Genomic DNA, 21,008 nt, shown 5'->3' with positions numbered 1-21,008 from the left:
AAAAGTCTTCCAGGTCACTGAATCCAGGTGTCCCAGTCACTTCCACAGGTGTATAAACAAGCAGGCATGCAGACTGCTTCTACTAACATCAGTGAAAGAACGGGTCGCTCTCAGGAGCTCAGTGAACCCCAGCGTGGTACCGTGATAGGATGATACCTGTGCAACAAGTCCAGTCACTACTAAATACTCCACAGTCAGCTGTTAGTGGGACAAAGTGGAAGTGATTGGAAACGACAGTAAAAAAATCCACGCGTATCCTCACCACCACCGCAGAACTCCAATATTCTTCTTTATTACATATAAGAGTTTATGATGTTTTAATCACACCTTCATCAGACAATGAAACACCAGGTGGCACCACCTTAAGTCTATTAATTACATTTGACTAAAGATATGGCCACCATTATCAATAAATATCAGCACATCTGACCCTCCTCTTAAGGGACATTGGCCCACTGCACCACAGACTCTGTTCAGAAGACCCACTAATATTAGAAACATGTTAGCTATTGTCGGTCCGTGGTTTGACTCTCCTGTTACCCCTCTTGCAGGCAGGAGTAACCCCAATTTCAGCATTAAACCCAAGCTTTCCAAAAAAGTCACTGGAGATGAGTTTTGTTGCTGCACAGAGTTCAACAGAATACAAGAGAGCAAATAAGCCCTCCTGGGAGTGTGTGCCTTTGAGCCATTAGCAAAGGAGACAGAGGGAAAAGGAGAGAAGCGCTCCCAGTCCCTCTCAGAGTTGACAGATATACCTTTTCCCCCAAAGCTCACCCCACCCCCTCACTGTCATTGGCTAGTTTGCACAGAGTGGCGTCTCCGTCGGCCAATCCGCTATAAACTCCACTAGTTCAGCTCCTTTGCGCAGGCTCAGAAACACAGATCACTGAGGGCTTCCCATCATCTACAGTAGATCTAACAGCTGTCAAAATGAAAGGCTTCCCAGGTGAAAATACCTGCCCCCAAAATACTCCCACAGACAGCTGTCCAAAACTCCCATTATTAAAAACTCATTAAGGCAGTCTTATCTGAGTATACAAAATTCATTCCCACACATTATTTATATTAAATGAACACAGGTGGGACTTCAGACTGAAATTTCTGGGCATGCTGTCCTAAGCAACATGAACTTTATTAGAATGGTGATACAGTGTCATGTGAACAAAAAGTTGTGCATTAGATAAAAGTGAAGCTTTTAAATATAAATGAGAGTGGTCTTAATAGGGAAAAAATGAGGCCCTGAGCCTCCAGGGGAGTGACTATAACAGGCTCACTTTTATCCAGCCACCTAAAGCCTGCAGTGTTCCAGTGAGTGTGACTAACACGATCGGTGATAAATGATATAAAACAGTGACAGTAAAATACCAATATTAAAGTATCAGCATTATAGCAGATTTTTCATCTTCTTCTACTTTGTGGCTGAGTGCTGTGGAGTCTGGGAATTACAAACGTAATAACTCAGCTTCACTCATAAAACAAAGATCTTTTATCATTCACACACAGGCAGAACTTTTCTGATTAAAGGAATAATATAATATATATGCTTAAATGTCCTCGTGGGCTGGCTTACTTTGGTGAAACATCCAGACTTTTTAAACACAGACGTGCCATCAGAAATCATGTCACCGATGCATGAATCAGTGAGTATTATCTGAGTTATACTGGCACTGAGCACACACAGTTCCCCAAAAGAGGAGGCGACATTAACGCTCTGCTTTTACAGGTTTATACTCTTGATACTTTATGAAGGTCTTAATGAGGAAACGGACATTTGTCCTTTCTTATGATTTTTGCATTCTTATGTCACATAAATGCGGTTTTTCTGTGGCTCTGTCATGGATCCATGTGCTGTAGATCATGTTTAATGTAACTACTGCATCTAACAGTACAGGCACCTTTTTAGGAGTTTTCTTACTCTTGATCACAGAGATACCTGATGGCAGTGTAAGACCTCATATTGAGCCTTCATTTTTTTGATATAGTATATTTACATTTCCTTAAATAACAGATACTGTATGTGACACATTGTGGTTGATTGGGTAAATCATTTTTATCTGAAATCACTGACCTCATCCATAAATCCAAGCCCTCCACACGTCTCCTTGATCCTCCTCCTGCAGCTCTGGTTAAATCCTGCCTCCCCTTCATATCTGACCTTATTCACTCTTCTCTTACTGCTGGAATTGTTCCCACTCTTTAAAACTGCTGCTGTTGCTCCAATTCTGAAAAAGCCTGGTTCAGATCCAAATTATTACAATAATCTTTGCCCCATCTCTAACCTACCCTTCATTTCCAAAATACTTGAAAAAAAAAAAAAAGTCGCTATTCAACTTCACTCCCATTTAACCCAAAACAGTCTGTACGAACAGTTCCAGTCTGGTTTCAGCCCCCACAGCTCAGAAACTGCTCTACTAAAAATCATCAGTGACCTTCTTATGGCAGCTGATTCTGGACTACTCTCCATCCTCATCCTCCTTGATCTGAGTGCGACCTTTGACACCATCTCCCATAACATCCTCCTCTACAGATTATCTTCCATTGGCATCACCTGCATCCCACTTGACTGGTTTTGATCTGCACACTCAGTTCATCCAGCTTAAGTCTTTCAATCCCACCCCTCAGCTGTTACCACAGGTGTGCCTCAGGGTTCTGTTCTGGGGCCCCTCCTTTTTATTACTTATCTCCCTCCCCTTGGCGATATCTTTTGCAAATTTAGTATTAATTTTCACTGCTTTGCAGATGACACCCATCTATTTATCCACCAAACCTAATTCGTCACTCCCACCCTCCTCCCTCACCACCTGCTCGTCTGAAATCAAATCTTGGTTCATCTCAAACTTTCTTAAACAGTGATAAAACTGAGTTCCTCCTTGTCAGAACAAAATCCATCCTATCCAAAGTCGACAGTTTCTCCCTCACAATCAATAGTTCCTCAGTTTCCCCCCTCCCCTCCCCTCAGGTTAAGAGTCTGGGTGTCATTCTTGACATTACTCTATCTTTCCACTCCCATATCAATAATATTTCCCGGACTGCATACTTTAATCATGTCCGCCCCTCCCTCTCCCCGCATACTACCTCTATCCTCGTTCATAGTCTTCTTACCTCCCGTATTGATTACTGTAATTCTCTTCTATTTGGCCTCCCTCTCAAATCCCTCCAAAAGCTTCAAACGGTTCAAACCCCCCCATTTCACCACATCACCCCAGTCCTACAGCAGCTGCACTGGCTCCCAGTTCAATTCCAAATTCTTCTGAACACATTCAAATCCACCCACAACCTGCCCCCTCCCTATCTGTCTGATCTTCTCCTCATCGCCTCCTCCTCCACTTCCTTCGTTCGTCTTCTTCCATCTGCCTTACTGTACCCCCCGCCCGCCTCAGCACCACGGGGAATGAAGCTTTTTCTCACTCCGCTCCACGACTGTGGAACTCTCTCACACCTGACATTTGTAACATGGACTCACTCCCTGTCTTCAAGGCACGACTCAGAACTCACCTGTTTAAGAAAGCCTGCTCACTCTAGCTCCCAGGTCACCTGAATTTGATTTATTTTTGTGCTTTTATGGGATTGTTGTTTTAATGTGTGTAAAGTGTCCTTGGATGTTTTGAAAGGTGCTTACAAATAAAATGTATTATTATTATTATTATCATCCTATTTGTCTACTGAATTATAACAAACATTTTATTGTTAGATATTACTTGAGATATTATGCATACTTTTGATTTAGTTTGCTGTTGGGTTTGCGGTGATAATCTTTATTTGTCTGACGTATTTCAGGTCAGTGTGTATGATTTGTGAATTGTTTGTTGACTCTTTGTCCCGTGTGAGACATGGTTCTTTTTGGATGTTGTTGCAATTGGTCATCATCATGTGACCAATCACAGGTAACTTAAGATGGCATTGCCTAGTGTTTCACTGTCTGATGAAGAGCAGGTGTCCTTGAAAGATCATTAGATCCAATAAACATGAATATTAGAGTTCAGCAGTGTGTGAGCCATTATTTTATGACCATATTTTCAACAACAGTGAATCAGCTGTTCAGATCAGCTCAAGAACAGTGTGGAGAGATCTTCATGAATGGGTTTCCATGGCAGCTGCATCCAAGCCTTACATCACCAAGCTCAATGCAAAGTGTTGATGCAGTGGTGTAAAGCACGCCGCCACTGGACTCTAGAGCAGTGGAGACGAGTTCTCTGGAGGGATGAATCACACTTCTCCATCTGCCAATCTGAGGGAGGAGTCTGGGTTTGGTGGTTGCCAGGGAAACGTTACCTGTCTGAGCGTGTAAAGTTTGGTGGAGGGGGGGTTATGGTGTGGGGGTGTTTTTCAGGAGTTGGGCTCGGCCCCTTAGTTCCAGTGAAAGGAACTCTTAATGCTTCAGCATACCAAGACATTTGGGACAATGTGATGCTCCAACTCTGTGGGAACAGTTTGGGGATGGCCCCTTCCTGTTCAAACATGACTGCACACCAGTGCTCAAAGCAGCTCCATAAAGACATGGATGAGCCAGTTTGGTGTGGAAGAACTTGACTGGCCTGCACAGAGTCCTGACCTCAGCCTGATAGAACACCTTTGGGAGGAATTAGAGCGGAGACTGTGAGCCAGGCCTTCTCTCCAACATCAGTGTCTGACCTCACAGATGTGCTTCTGGAAGAATGGTCAGAAATTCCCATAAACACTCCTAAACCTGTGGAAAGACTTCCCAGAAGAGCTGCCCACATCATATTAAACCCTCTGGATTAACAATGGATGTTACTCAGATTCATGTGTGTGTGAAGGCAGACGAGTGAATACTTTTGGCAGTGTAGGTATAAAGATGTCACATTGTGTAACAATTCAATTCAGATTTTTTTCATACAAAATTCAGCACTTCCTGTGAGGAAAAAGAAACATTTTGTTGAGTTGAAGAAAAACAAGAATATCACTAATGGTTATTTAAAAATGGCTGCTAGATGGAGCTGGAGAACACATTAATACAAAGGATTTAAAAATAAGATCCACAGTTTTTATTTAACAAACTTTCAAAAGCCTCCAAAGCATCAAACATTGAAAACCTCAGAGCGTCTCACAACAAACCACAAATCATAACAATAACCTTCTCATCCAGCAGAAATAATGCAGCTTTCGTTCTGTTTCTGGGCTCCAGTTTCCACTGTGTTTTTATCCAAGTGTCATGCTTAGGGCTGGAACATGAAGCCAATTCTGAACTGCCAAAAACTGAAGTTTTTGGAGTGGCCACTTGAGGCTGGATCCAAAAGTGAGTCTACCCCCATAAACAGCCCTGTAAAAATGCCTAATTTTACTGCAGAAATAAACATGTGTTCAGCCTTTAATAATGAAGGTTTTATCTAATTTTCTTTTATAGCTTTATATCTTTTCTTACTGGGATGTGGTTGCTTTGATTGACAGATGTCAGAAGCTCTTTGGGCTTACCTCTGCTAATATGAGTCTTGGTATTCAACCTCATGTCTGTGTTTGTGGTGCTTTTGGAGCCTTTGTAACACAATTACCTAACAGATAATGCTACTTATTATGCAGTCTAAGAAGGTTGTGCTTCAGTTTTGTGAAATTACAGTATTACTAAGCACTAATTTAATTTAAAGGTATCTGTGCAATGCAACCATGCTACAATCTACAGATGCAACTTGCTAATCAAGCTTGGTAGCATTAGGCCTGTCAGTGACCCCCCGGTAACCTCTGGTTGCTTGGGTAAAGTGTGCATTATGCGGTGATTATGAGATGAGTGGTTGCTGGAGGTTGCTGGCAGTCACTAGTCTGAAACTGGTTGCAAAGATGTATACAGTGCTGCACTGAAACCCTCCTTGTGATTGCTTTGGCAACTTGCAGGTTGTTGCTAGAAGTTTGCACTGAACACACCAACCTGTCTGCGAACACTCTCAAACCACCCGGCAAGCAGTAGAAAAATAAAAAAGGTGACGCTGTCATGAAGTGAGGATAAGGAGTAAAGTGTAAAGTGGACCCAAAAGCAGACAGAGTGGCATAACCAAAGCCAACTTTTATTAGAAGAAAGTGTGTCCATAAAGTAAGCAGGGCACACCTCACAGGTGAACAGGCAGGGACAAACTGTGTGCCACAACACTGAATGTAAGAACACAGATACAATAACTACATATGAGATAATAGGGGGAGAGTAAACGGGTGGGAGCACAGCTGGGACTAATCACTGAGGATGAGACAAGGGAAGTAGAACTACATACAAAGCACGAGAGACAAGAAAGCATCAAAATAAAACAGGCAATAACAAGAGAGACACAGACCTGCAAATCTGACAGACAACCACAGAGACAGGACAGGAGGATCAGCGGCACTGACCAGTCTGTCGGCCTGTGTGACTGAGGATTTATAGCTGATAACTTAGAACTCCACCGTCCACCCTCCACCATCCATATTTGGTCACCAGCTCCAAAAAGAGCAGCATGGCAGAAGACAAAATGCTAATGCTGGAGCAGCATCATAGACTCAGCATTTTAACTTTAGACCCCTACTTCCCACAATATAGGGTTTATAGGTATGACCATGTGTGTGTGTGTGTGTGTGTGTGTGTGTGTGCCTGAGTGAGTGAGGTAGTAATTGCAGGTTATAGTTTATTTATTTTACTTCTTATTAATTTTATCTTATGTGAAAGTCTGATACTGCGCACTGTGAGCTCCTATAACCAAAATCAAATTCCTTGTATGTGTAGCATACCTTGGCCAATAAAGTTTGATTCTGATAGTTTTGTCTCCACCACTTATGAGCCAGATATTTGCTGTTAAGCAGCTGGATGTTTGACCTCATCCACCAGGTAGCCGAGAACTCTGCCCCTGTGCCATGTGACGCTGAGGCCGTAAGCAGAGTTTAGTGATAGTGCAGGATTAAGATTTATCTGCTTATCTTCAAGGAGTCACAGAAACTTCTTTATTAGCCTGACAAAGTGAGCCAGATAAATGGGCTTTTAAAAAATCTGAGCAGCTTTGCTTGCTGTGGATATTTTAAGATTTACATAACGCTGATTACATAAAGCGAGCCACTGCAGATGCTGGCGACCAGCCTTAATGGGTTTGCATGGTCTTTTCTTTTTTGGTGTACCTGCTGGTTTTTGACCTTGAAATAATAAATCCCAGGAGCTGGTGCCATCATGTTACAAATGATTTTTGTCTCCATCTGTCAGATTTAAGGTTTTTTCTTTTTCAGATCTGAAGGAATCTGTAAAGCCTGCAGGAGGAAACATGAGGACAGGAAGTGCTGGGAAATAATTTGATAGTTCAAAAGCGAGGCCAGAGGTTCATATCCTTAATCAGAATTATTAATCACTCAGTAGATGTCTCCGCTGACCCTGACTTTGCTATCATTATTTATGGTTAATAATTTATGCGCAATAACCACTATAAATTCCATCTTTTTTGTTGCATCAGTTTACTGTAAGCAGCTGCACTTTAGAGCCTCAGCAGCATGTCTGCAGTGAAATCTAATTAACCCCTGACTTAGCAAACAGGCAGGAAACAGTGACTGCATGTTTGTTCATTTACCATATGCCTCCACAAGAAGCCCCAGACTGGAAAACCACTTCAGCAAACTGGAGCGAAATCAGCGGAGGTTTAATAAATCTCCATTTACAGCTGAAGCCCAGGAGAGGAACTGCAGGAGCTGAAATGGGAGCTTAGAGCGGAACATTTTGGGAATAAAACCTCCCAGCAGCCTCATGCTATAAACTTCAGGTCAGGATTTGTCGCAGAGCTTCCTCTGGTGGGTCCCCTCATGACATGTAACAAGTCTTAATGAGCCTCAGTCCTCGAGGGAGGATTAGTTTTGCTCAGGAGGTTAAATAAACAATTAAGTAGATGCTGGATTGCTAATGAAGACTTACTCTCCGTCCTCCTGGCGATTGCGGATGAAGAAGATGCTGCCGATGATGATGATGCAGATGAAGATGAGAGCCCCGAGGACGGCTCCTATTACAGCACCTGTTGATGGACCTTGAATGAGCTGCCGTTCCTCTTCTTGTATGGGACACAGAGGAGAGAAGAGAAAGATCATCATCAGTTCATTTAAATGTCATGTGGTTGCTGCTGCCGCTTTAATGCTGCTCACTTGCAAAAATTTGCTCTTTTATGTGTTCTGCTGCAGAAATCTCTCTGAGAGAAGATAATTTGTAGCTGTGAGAGTCATAAAACTGGAGCTGAGCACAAACACGTTAAGCAAACGGCAAACACACACACGCAAAAATGTCATGTGAATAAAATGAGCCATCAGGAGAAACTGTACAGGAATAAGATAATCAAAGCCAAGTTTCTATTCAGCAACGTATGCACCAATCAGAGGTGACGACAGAGTGCAGGTATAAAGAAAGAGACATAAAAAATTCATCGGAGTTCTAGTAAATGAAAGCACTTCTGAGCTCCGTGGCACGCCGACACTCGTGAATGCTGTAAATCTTCGGCTGAGCCACATGCTGACCTCGACATTTCCCTTCAATTAAGAGCCTGTTTATGATTTCCAGAGGGCAGCGAGGCATCTGAATTGAGTGTAAAAGCCTCTCATTACAGCGTGCTCTTATTTAAATGGAAAAAAGAGAGAGAAGAAGAGGCTGACAGCAGCTGCAAACAGCACACAATAACCAGCACGGATCGTTGTGCTCAGCCGCTGACTATCGCAGCGAGCCTGGCAGGAACAACAAAAGGGAGGGCTGAGCAGCGTTTCACAGGTTTTTGTTCTTCCCCCGTGAAAAGCTATTTCATCAGTAACACTCAAGTAAACACACACCACTGCATTTGATAAGGGGATGATAAAAGGATAATTGCCCACACGGTTTCCACTTGGTTAGCATTATGTTTAGCTGATGTTTGAGTGTTTATCTAAAATATAAATAAACAACCTTTGATCCTGCTGCAACAAGAAAAACTGCTCCGCTCGGCCTCTGAAACACGTCACATTAAAAATACATTTCCAGCAATCACACTTCCTCCTGATTCCAGGTCAGAAAGCCAGCAGCCTCAAGTGATGGTACAAGAGATCATGCAAACATGCAGCAACTCACAGACAGCTGGACCAATTTACCATCACTCAGACTGGTTACATCACTTATATCTGTGAAATAAAAAAGTAGCACTTTTTAGCACTGATGGAGCTACACTGATATTATTACTGATTATGTAAATAAAGCTCTTTATTGTAAGTTGAAGACCTCATTGATACACATCTGTTGGATCATCCAGTGTTTGATTTTAACCTCTAACACGATGAGTAAGGATGCATTTGCTCTTCCTGGCCAGCAGGTGGGACTCTTTTGCAAGTGGATAGATAGATAGATAGATAGATAGATAGATAGATAGATAGATAGATAGATAGATAGATAGATAGATAGATAGATAGATAGATAGATAGATAGATAGAGACAGTTTTTCATATTAATTGAATAAATCCCGGCAGAGTGTGCATGTGCGCATGCATGTGTGTGTGTGTGTGTGTGTGTGTGTGTGTGTTATTACAGCTGCCATATTGGTCACAGACAGAAGAGGAAGCAAGTCTAAGTTATGCGTGATCACAAACAGAGACTGAGGGAAAAGGAAAGGAGGAGAGATGAAGGAGAGATGAAGGGAACATAGAGGGGAGAAGTGGGAAGGATAAAACAAAGGAAAAAGGGGAACATGGCAGAGGAAAGACAGATGGAGGGAGAAGGGAGAGGGAAACAGCAGCCTCGCCTCACAGCTCGAGCTGCACAAGCACACAATCATGAATGCGACTTCCCTCTTTTCTCCTTATAGGCTCATTTGATGTGTGTCACTGTGTTATCAAAGTTTACACTGCAGATGTGTGCCATTGATTTTTTGTGGTCAATAACAAACTGCCTTTTCAATAAACAATGAGTCACGGTGCTGCATAAGAGAAGCTGCATGGAAAATATGGAAGTAGTGGGAGGGGGGATGTTTTCTTGATTGTTGCACTGTGAGAGTAACAGAAAACGGATTGGTCAGAGATGGAGGATGAAGAGGGGGGTGCAGCCCTGAAGGGAAGAGAAGATGGATGGATGGAAAAAGCCGTCTGTTTCTAGCAGGGCAGATGCAAAACTGCTTTTAATCATCTCTCAGAAAATCCACTTGTGAGCAGACAGAAAGCATCAGGCAGCATCGTCATCAAACACACCTGTTGTTCTGGCTGTAGGCAGTACGGAGATGCTGAGCAGCACTAAGTGCATCTCTATCCACCTGCTCTTATGTGCAGTTTGAAGAGAAACAGAAACTGAAGTTTTCATGTCAAACTTTTGAAAAGGTCGACACTGATGAGCATAATATGTTATTTTTATATGACTGGGGTAATTACAGGACTGCTCTCTGAGGTTTCTTTTCATTTATGACAGTCATCCATCTTTACATGGCCACCAGGAAGCCCCCAAATAAAGAGGGTCTGGAGATGGCAGTATGTGTGGACAGAAGAGAAAATTTATGGGAAAAGATATAAAAGCAGAGCTCTGATCAATTTGTAAGCCACGACCGTCAGAGAACAGGGTCAGAATATGAGGAGCAGAGCAAACTGTGAGAGCACAGCTCTGGATGTTTGAGTTTGCGTTCTCCGTTTGGGATTTATCGAGCTGTGTGGCTTGATTTTAAGAACTGGAAACTGAACAGGGTTCATGCAGCTGGTTACAAATATTTAACCCTGTGGGAAACGTGGCAGCTACAGGCAGGATTACACAGGTGATGCACAGAGCTGGGAAAAAGTATCTTCCCCTTTTGTTGCATATTTGTTCCACTTACATGTTTCAGACCATCAACGTAATTTTAATATTAGACAAAGATAACCTGAGCTACCTGCCTGCCCCTGTGTGGAAAGGTAAGCCCCCCCCTGAACCCTTCACATCACTGAGGAGGAACTTTGTTCCACTCTTCTTTGCAGAATTGTTTGGCTTCGGCCACATTGGAAGGTTTTCCAGCCCGAGCGCCCATTTAAGGTCACCTCAAAGTATTTCAACAGGATCAGGCTGGACTTTGAGTAGGTTCTCCAAACCCTTCGTTTTTAGCCATTCAGAGGCGCAGCTGCAGGTGTGTTTGGGATCATCGTCCTGCTGCATGAGTGTGTTCGAGCTCAGGGCACAAACTGATGAGGTGGGAGGGGGGCGGGTTTAATAAATGACATCATCATAACTTGGTTTATCTTTGTCTGATATTAAAACTTGCTTGATGACGTGAAAGTGTGATAAAAACTAAATATATAAAATATAAAAACTAAATATTTTTTCAAATCCCTTCATCCAGGTCAGGTGACCAGCCTGTCACAGGGTGACACAGAGACAGACGTTCACGCTCACAAAGATGACGCTAACATGCACGTCTGTGGGAGGAAGCTGGCGTTCCTGAGAGAACCCACACAGGCTCAGGGAGAACAGGGGAAGGTGGATTCAAACCAGCACCTGCTTAAAACAGTGCTATCCAATCAGAACGCAGTGCCTCATTATTTACTGCTCAGAAGAATCATCCTTGTCTAATCTCATCCATATGTTAATAAAAATGTTGTCATGTCTTGTTATCCAGGCTTTTGTAGAACTGTCCATTCATGTTCTTGCGTGTTGACACAGTTCTACACTCACTGCTATGTGCCTTAAATACGAACTCCTAAATATCTGCTCCATATCGGGACGGAAACATAATAAAATTCCTAATTCGAGCTCCTCGTTCAAATTAAAAATGCAGCAACAACCAAAAAGTTTGTATTTGTATGAACTGCACGTCCACTCAATTCTGTTTGTTTACCTCGTACGTGTTTGTTGAGTCACCGTGTTACCCGCGCTGTCCCACACTCAACACAAATTCATCTCTTTTTTGTCCTGCTGCAAACAAACCACAGAGAGCTGCACCTTTCACTTTCATTCAGCTCAGCCATTAGATTCAGTGTTTATCCAACACAGCTTGATTTCCCATAGTCGGCGCTGGTTCCTGCTGGTGTTATGGAATATTTATCTGGATTATCAAACATTTATTCTCTTAAATCAATAGCCTGGGCTTCACACTGCAGCAACACTCCTTAGATGTAAAAAACGAGTGGGTGAGAATTGGCTGGTGTGCACAGGCGCACATCAGCAGACCTTCGCTCTGTCTATTTCTGTCCGCTTCTCACTCCATCACCTGGTAGCTGAGCACCCCAAATCTGCAGATATAATGCTGTTATCTAAGTGACACTCAAGTGGTGAGAAATTGCTACTGTATCACAGGGCGTTTAAATGAAATTGAAATAACAATCCCTGTAAAGTGCCGCGTCTCTCTCCCATACGAAGCGCTCCGGTGTGTGGGCTGTATCAGCCATCAGAGAAACACACTGCGCCCAAGGCCTGCACTTAACCATCTCTCTCTGATACACAACATGGACAAAAAATGCACTCACAAAAACAGCACACAGAAAACAAGTGCTCCAGCAAAGGTCTGCTGTGACTGTTCAGGAATCTGAGGTCAGCATCAGCAGCAGATAACACTATGTTTAAAACATTAATATGACCTCTGTGCTCAGAATAACCAAATATATCTGCAGAGGTACCTCAAAGGCTTACCCCTTATGTTAACAACTGTGACGTCACCTTTTTTGACACCAGACATCAGGAGGAAGGAGTGGATCTCATTTACAACCTTAGCATCATGTTGTATCCAAAAAGACTTGGAATTATTATTGATGGGGCTGATCAAGTGAACAATAGGAGCTGTTCTGCTTGCAGCTGCTCTCAAAGGGGTTTTTGCACTGCTGCCCTTCCTTCAGTCTCTCCTTTCTAAGAGCTGGACCGGCTTCGCTGACTGTCACAGAAACACAAGCTTTAAAATGAGAGTGAGGCAGCACAGGCTAAAGTGTAGCTTTTTTTTTTTTGGTAATTTCATGTCAAATGATGTCTGTGCAGCAGAAATCACACAGATTCAGAGTCCTGTAGAAAATGGGGAGTTGTAACAATAACCAGTGAAATGATGTTATACTCAGAAGTGAAGACTGGTGCTGCTGCTCACTCATCCATAAAAGGCCATTTCAAGAAGTGAGCACTAAACTCACAGTTGATTGAATGGCTGCGTCAGACTTTTTTAACCAAATGTTTTGAGAAAAATTGCTCAAGACCTCCAAGAAGTGTAAAAGAAACAGGTTTTCCTCCGAACCGCCGAGGCTGCGTGCCTGAAATGTAACATGATGTGATGCAGTACGACAGGATGTGAGTGACTGCTACACGTTCAGCTGCCCGAGTTTGGTTGCAGTGCTTTGTTTTTACACAGGAGCAAGAAACAATTCACACACTTCCTTTCATTCTGCCTGCTTCGCTCCCTGAACGCCACGCTCACGTACAGTCAGTCGGTTTATAAATAGCTGCTTCGGTGTCGGAGGGAAGGTGGGAAGCAGGAGGGGAGTCGAGAAAGGAATACGAAGATCTGAGAGTCGGCGGGAACAAAAGAGGAGTGATGGGAGAAAAAAACAGGAAGGAAGGAAAACTGAGAGGAGGGGTGGAGGAGAGAAAGCTCAGCAGCGTTGGAGTTTTGGGTTGTGTGATGGAGGGATGTGTAGCAGTGAAACAGGGGAGAGGAGAGGTGGGGGAGAGGGTGATAGGAGTGTTAGCGGCCTCTGGAAAAGAGGAGATTTTAAAGGTCTAAACACTCCCGAGGGAGGCCATGAGTGACACTGGAAAAACAACTGCCTCTCTTTCTCCCTCACAGCTCCTCTCTTTATCCTCTCATTCTTTCAGATGGGATGTTTTAATGACTTTTACCCTCATCACCCCTCAGTCCTTCATCAGATTACTGCACTCTGTGCTTCTTTATGCCTCCAATTAAGGCACACTCAGTCACTTTGTTTCCTTCGCTTTCACAGCCTCTCCATCGCGTCAGTCTGTTGCTCACTTGCTTTCTGCCAAAGCGCCAACATGAAGAAATGCTTCTGTTTCTTTATCCTTCCTTCAGAAAAACACCCAATTTTCCCAAGCCCCCCCCCCCCCCCCCACACACACACACACACACACACACACACACTACAACCACCAACAACAACTGTGACTCACAAAAAGCGACATTAGTGCACCCTCCTGCATTTACCAGCTCTGAAAAAACAGACTGACTCACAGTCACACACGCACGCATGTACGCACACACACACACACAGACACCCACACACACGCACACACACATGCACACACGGGCAGGATAAACATAAATCTATAAATACGGCATGCAGCATACGGCCACCAAGCACTAAAAAGTCTTCTAAAATTATGAGTGCATAGAAATTACGACAATCAGCAAGCAATTATGATGAATAAAAACCGAAATGATTATAATCTTAGAGCCTTAAAACATCTTTCCTTTTAGCGAGGCACTTCAGAGAAGAGGTCTAAGAGATGGAGAGTGAGGGAGGAAGAGTGAGGAAGAGGAAAGGTGAGAAAAAGAAGCAGAGTGAGAGAGAGCTCCACCAAGTTCAGCATAATTAAACGCTGTGTTGCACATTAAAGGTGATTTAATGTGGAGCTGCAGCTGCTTTACAGTGACCCCCTCCCCAGTGAACACTGTAGCATCAAAGGTAAAAAAAAATTTTTTAAAAAGCAGTTTTTGTAAGTCGACAAATGCAGCCAATTGGTTACAAAAGGCAAACAATATTGTCATTAGGAAGCACCATGCTTACATCATCCATGTGCAGGCAGATGTTTGCTGTTCAGCTAAAACAATAAACATGAATAACAGAAATGTTCAGGTTACAGCTGGACTCATGCAGGCTGCTGAACATATCTGGGCCTAACGATGAAGGTGCTGCAGTATAAATGACTCCATCAACATTTGTAGGAGGTATTAACTAAAATCATAACACTACTCTGCAGAGGGCTTTAGATGATTATTTGGTACTTTGTATTTTCATTACATTGTTGCCATTTTTTATTGTTAAGTGTAACATGTTATAGTGTAGAGAAAATCTACCAGGATAGACTAAATATAGACACACACTTTCACACAGAGTGAAGTTATGAATGCCTTTGTGTCCTACCTGCTTATGCAAAAGAAACAATCTCAGATGAGTCTGCTTCAAAAATAAATTAAATATATCACAAAGTAGTTTTAAAAATAAGAGCAAAAGGGAAAAAACTGGACCAGTGTTAGTTTAATTATGACTAAAGTCCATCTGCAAATAACACATGACAGCTTTCAGTAAACAAACATTTCCATATTTTTCTAATTCTGTATCAAAATCACAGAAAAATGGACAAAGAGCCACATATGACTCTGCAGCCACAGTCAGGTCCTCTGGCTCACCCTGCACATACAGACTGGTTCTTATTTAGTGCCACTGAGCACCCAAAGCACTTCATACAACACGTTTCAACTCACACACCTTCACACCAGCACTTCCTTCTACAGCTAAGTACTTTCTATCTAACATTCACACACATTCATCACACAACTCAGGGTTCAGTATCTTGGTCAAGGATACTTTTGGTATGCAGAATCGAACCACCAACCTTCTGATTAGTAGAGGACCTGCTGAGCCACAGACACTCCAATGAATCCTCAACAGAGCCACCATGATGTCATGATGTATGTGTGTGTGTGTGTGCGTGTGTGTGTTGGATCTGTCTAAGGACTGCTGCCTCCTGTTGGCCATCAGAAACTCTGCAGGATTCAGGACCGTCTGGCTGACAGACGTCACTGCTTCATTCGACTAATCTAAACTAAACTGAACTAAACTGCAGTTTAGCTGTGTTTGCATTAATCTTTTGATTTATGCCGAGTGTTTAAAGAGATTTGGGCTTGAAGTGAATTTTAGAAATACTAAAATGGGACTTTTTCCAACTATTTAATTTTTTATTGAGCAAAAATGTGTTTTTGTGATTGAATTATTCAAAGAACTGCAGCTTTATCATGCTAATGATGCAATCTGTCTGCTTTATTTGAAGATATTTGCACTAATTACTGGAGGATTTCTACAATGAGACAATCCATCCTGGACAGAAGTGCTGCGGCTCCGCTCGGGCTGCAACAATGAACATTAAGCTTTCTTCTGTTAATTACGCTGCTGTAATTTAAGTTCAGGTGCTTATGTGATCTGGCTGACATGTACGCACAGAGTGTGAAAGAGCTGAAACGTCTCAGGGTCATTGTGTGTGTTGGAGTTTTCTCTGTGGAGGAGAGCAGGCAAAAAGCAGAGGCTGAGAAACTGCTCTGAGTGCAGCTCTGGAACAACAGAGTCTCATAACTGAAATAGTTTTAATGATATAAAACATCAATTTTAAATGTCAGAATTCTGTATCAGCCTTTCCCAAAGCCAGCAAAGATCCATTACAGACAAACTCTTGGCGGCTGATTGAAGATCTTGTGTGTGCGTGTATGAGTACAGTGAGTACGATGTGTGTGAGAGGTGGCCGTACTTTAATTGCTCTTCAAACAGTAGAAAACAAAAGAAAATGAGGACGATGGAAAGATGGGGATCAGAAATGATTTGCCAATTGAGGACACATCAGATGATGACTTGGCTGATGAGAACAAGTGGGACAACGGAAAGAATCATAAATCATTTGAAGGCAGCTCCATCACTGTGCACTCAGTGTAATTAGCCTTCTGAGACTAGATGAGAGCCATCCAACCCACGGCTTCCTCTTACAGTACGGCAGCTTCAGCAGCCCAAAGAGGAGCAAAACACACACACAAAAACACACACGCGCACCTACGTGTGTCTCTAATAGGGAAGCAGGCCTGATGGGATCTTTAAAATCCCATTGCATACTGCAGCTCATGCAAACACACTATAGCACACAGACAAGCGTAAGCACAGCGTGACCTTTTTGAATAAATCTGCCTATCAGCGCTGTGTGTTTGTCAGACAGATATCTTTGGATATGCAACACTTCACAACCTTATCTGGAGCCAGAGATCCCCTTTCATTTTCTGACAGCTCTGTGTGTGAGCTCCTTCTGTCCTTTCTCCCCATATGTCTCTCCCCACTTAACAGATTAAAGAATGCACACATGTGCGAACACACACTCAGCCACATTCTGCTGCTGCAACCCCAAATAACACCGAGGGTGGAGGAGAGTGGGGGCAGCGTGCGGTGGGGGTAGGGGAGTGAAATGGCATTGCTCTCCAAATGATCCAGAGCAAATGAGTTTATCTCAGAGACAGACAGCCCCAAACCATTCAGGATCAAACTAGGTCACACTCAGAGAGGGGGTGGGGGGTGGGGGGTGGGTGGGGGGGTGGGGGGTGGGTGGGGGTGGAGGGGCTGGAGGAGAAAAGGGGAGAAAAACACAAATGAAGAGAGAGATGGAAAAAAAGAGGAGTGGTTTGGCTCCTCGGTACCCCAGCATCTCCCTTCTTTGTGTAAGCACACTGAAGCTGACATTTCAAGTTGTCCCCTCTCTTAAAAGAGATGTCACCTACCTAGTCAAATTACATCAAATCACTTGGAGGAGGGGAGCAAAGCAAGGTGCATCAAAGGAGGCTTTTCAGAGGGACCGAGAACTGAGGACGTGCTCGGCGTGGAGTGGAAAATCGGCTGTTTAAACCAACAACACAGGGAATTGTTTCTTTGTGGAGGCACTTCAGAGGAGCAGTGGAATTGGGCCACAGTGGGGAACAGTACACTATCAGAACTTTGTTATTCTCAGTACAAGTGCAACAAAGTCACAAAGCATTTCATGTGACGCAACTTACAACACTCTGTCGTGGGCGAAGCCCGCGGCGAAAATGAGCGGGAGGGTCCCGTCACCCTCAGTGCGTACCGTGAAATACACACGACAGCTTTATACTCAGCCAGGGCCCAGAGCCAGCCTTTAGCTGTGGCAGGAGGCTAACTGGGCTGCCTACTTCCAAACTGTAACATCGAGTGTGGCTGTGGCTCAGGAGGTAGAGCGGGGAGGTCGGTGGTTCGATCCCTGACTGCTCCAGTCTGCATACCACAGGATCCTTGGGCAAGATACTGAACATGTGACTGTTAGGTACAGTAGAAGGAAAAAGTGAGGTGTGTTTGAGTGCTCGAGTAGAAAAGCACTATAAGAACTGTCCTTTTATCCAGTTACATTAATGTATTGCACTTCAAATACTCAGTTATTTAGTAACAATATAACTCATTTCATCCTTGTTTCGACCCACAGTGTGAACGTGTGGTTGGAACAGACTCAGCACCGTGTCAGGTCAGACTGACACACACAAACAGCACATAGTGTGGGAGGAACGGCCGGCAGCAGCACACCTGCTCATGTTTGGGCTCCTGCAGCCACACACACCAACACACCAGGAATGTGAGCAAGACAAAACAACAACAGGACAGCGTTACCGAACGAGACACACCAACAGGCGCGGCCCGAGGCTCAAAGGCACATCGCTGAAAGGAGGGGAGAGCAGGGCCATTTAAAGTCTGAAAAAGAAGCAGAAGCAGCACAGAAAACTGTCCAAAGCATGTTCGCACAAAGGCAGACAACACCACAAATCTTTTTTCATCATCTGAAGCATCGCTCCCAGCTGGACATGGAGCACAGAGACGGCCGAGCAGCTTCATCGTGCAGCACTGCTGCATCCGATCTGTGGTCGAGTCGCACATCTGATCCTTATATGAGACACTTTGCTCACTTCACTGAGGCTTTTTTTGTGCTCTTTAAAAATATATTTATTTTTCTGAATACATGAATGCTGTTTAAGTTCTCCTTTGTTCCCATTCGAAGGATTCTTGAAGTTGTATTGCGGAAACATTAAAAATGACTTTTAGCTGCCGTTACCACTGCAGGCGGGTCCCCAGGTTTAATCTGGCACATCAGAATGATTACATTATTAAATAATAAACTTCATATTTAGATCAAAATTGTCCATGTGTCCTGAGTTAGGAGTAAAAAGGAACCTTTGAGTTTGACAGAAATGATGATTTGGTTGATGTGATGTATACTGATATCAATGGATATGAAATAAAAATTATTTTGCTAAAATATTTTTCACATCGAGGCCAGTCGAGGGGAACGATGAGAAAGCTCTGAAACTGGTTACACGGCTGTTTCTGGTTATGTGCTGGGGGAGATGATTCACTCTCTTCATTAATTTCCTGTATTTTATGACAAAATGACTGAAGCAGAGCTGTTTGGCCAAAGCCACGTTAGCCTCTTGGGAGGGGTGAATTCTGTCAGGTGGAAGCGTTCACTGGATGCGCTGCCATCCAGACGCTGCAGTGTCACAGCTGTGAGAACTTCTAAATTAGCCCATTTTGTTTACAACTGGGACATGAGCCCCTCTGCTGGGCAGCCCGCTGCGACTGGAGGTCCTGATGCTGAGTGCCTGATCTGCTGCCTGCGTCTGCGATAACGTGCTGAAGGTGGGACATAAATGTTATTCTGCAAACCCGAGTACGGCTCTGTAAAAGTTAGCAGGGTGTGCATTCAGACAGGAAGTGGACACTTTCAGATGCTCTCAGGTTAACACAAAGGGGGGTGGGTGTAGTTGTTCCTCTAACAACTACTCCAGACTTAATTAGTCTAAGTCAGGTGATGACCTAATCAAAGTGCTTCTTAACCAACAAACCCATCTGACTGGCTGGAGCCACAAAATGTTCAGTATTTTTATTTCTGCTTGTAAATGAGTGGTTATTAAAAGATTTGTTAAACAGCCAATAATTACACCTTACTGGACCTTCAGGTGAGCTTGTTTTGGTGTAAGGTAATATTGCTAAAAGATTTTACACAACTGAAAATAACTATTCAATGAAATTAGTTTTTTAATTTCTATGTGATGTTTTTTCTGTTCTGTTTAAAAACTGAATTAATAACTCGAGCATCTATCCTAATAATTAGGATTCAAACTGCATCCCGTCCAGGGTATTTATTTTTTCATCATATTTTTGTTCTTCCTCGTGTTTTCAGTGAGTGACTGTGTTCCAGACTCACGTTCTGTTCATAACATCAGTTCTTATTTAAGTACATTTGATTCGATATTAGCAGAGTTGGGAAGTACTTAAAGAAAACAGAGCACAAAGGCAAAAAAGCACAGAGCTGCATGCATTAAAGAAATGAGAATTAGGACTGCTGATTTTCAGTCTTGGCTGTTGAAAAGATGCATTGCTATTAATATCAGCCGACTCGCTCCAGTATTGAACGATTCATCCATTGCAGAGGTTTTAAATGTGTTAAAGGCTGATTATCTTCACTACCGGATTAAAGCTGGGTGTATTTCTACAAACTGTGCTCTGCATTTTCACACAATATTCTCCACCTTGGCACAGGCGTGCCCACGGCTGACAGAGGAGATCTCTGAATGTCCAAAGGATGTTTTTCTTTATTTGCTTTGAGAGCTCAGACCCGGTCGGCGATGTCGATCATGTGGCTGTAAAAGCCCATTTTAGACAGAGAACTGTATCTAACAGGAACTTGTGCAAAAAGTGAATATTAGCTGGATAAAGAAAAACTAAATCAGGGTGAAATTAGAACAGCACTTAGAGCTCAAACATTTGAACCAAGTATTGTTCCTATTTTTGCACTTGTTTATTTTCCTTTAAACAAGCACTTTGTGAACTTGCTGCAGAAAACAGCCTGTTTTTACTGCTGTAAACCAAACAACCTCCTGATGCAGGGAATCATCACTTCAGTCTGAACATCTCAGTGAAAATCTCTAAAACCTGGAAAACAAACAGGTCTACACAAACGTGTCCTTTTATACGTGTGGAATCTGAACTTGGTCATGAACCACTTGTAGTTTGAAGCTGCTGTCAAAGCTAACCTGCTCAGTTTGGCTCAGTCCTGAACCAGCTGAACAGCCTGCTTTTGTTCCATTTTAGTGCTGCAGTGAAAGCTGTCAATAAAAGTGGCAGAACTCCAAATAACTGGGCCAACAGTTGTGAAGAGTTGGGTCACGGTCTTCTTAGCTCTGGGGTGGTGATTTGTAGCATGAAAGCAAAGCAGACAAACGCGGGATTTTCTGTGATTGGGGACAGATTGAAATAAAAATTTCAACCCTTGATGTCAAAGTGAGGTAGGATACTCAAAGGGGGATTTCACTGGCACAGTCTGAGTCTACAGGTCCCCTCAGATGAAGGGC

At 43.2% G+C, this 21,008-nt stretch overlaps 1 protein-coding gene across 1 annotated transcript in view; it reads right to left on the bottom strand.

Annotated features, from left to right (window-relative positions):
* pvrl2l (PVR cell adhesion molecule related 2 like) overlaps positions 1 to 21,008 on the bottom strand; it is a 298,334-nt gene that overhangs the window by 11,592 nt on the left and 265,734 nt on the right. Inside the window, exon 7 of the mRNA XM_030740538.1 lies at positions 7,868 to 8,000. Within this exon, the coding sequence (XP_030596398.1) occupies positions 7,868 to 8,000 (133 nt within the window). The remainder of the gene's footprint in view (positions 1 to 7,867; positions 8,001 to 21,008) is intronic.

Source organism: Archocentrus centrarchus, chromosome 11 (assembly GCF_007364275.1).
Source record: "Archocentrus centrarchus isolate MPI-CPG fArcCen1 chromosome 11, fArcCen1, whole genome shotgun sequence".
NCBI classification, from domain to species: Eukaryota; Metazoa; Chordata; class Actinopteri; order Cichliformes; family Cichlidae; genus Archocentrus; species Archocentrus centrarchus.
Note: the sequence above shows the minus strand (reverse complement) of the source record. Positions and strands in the feature narration are given on the sequence as shown.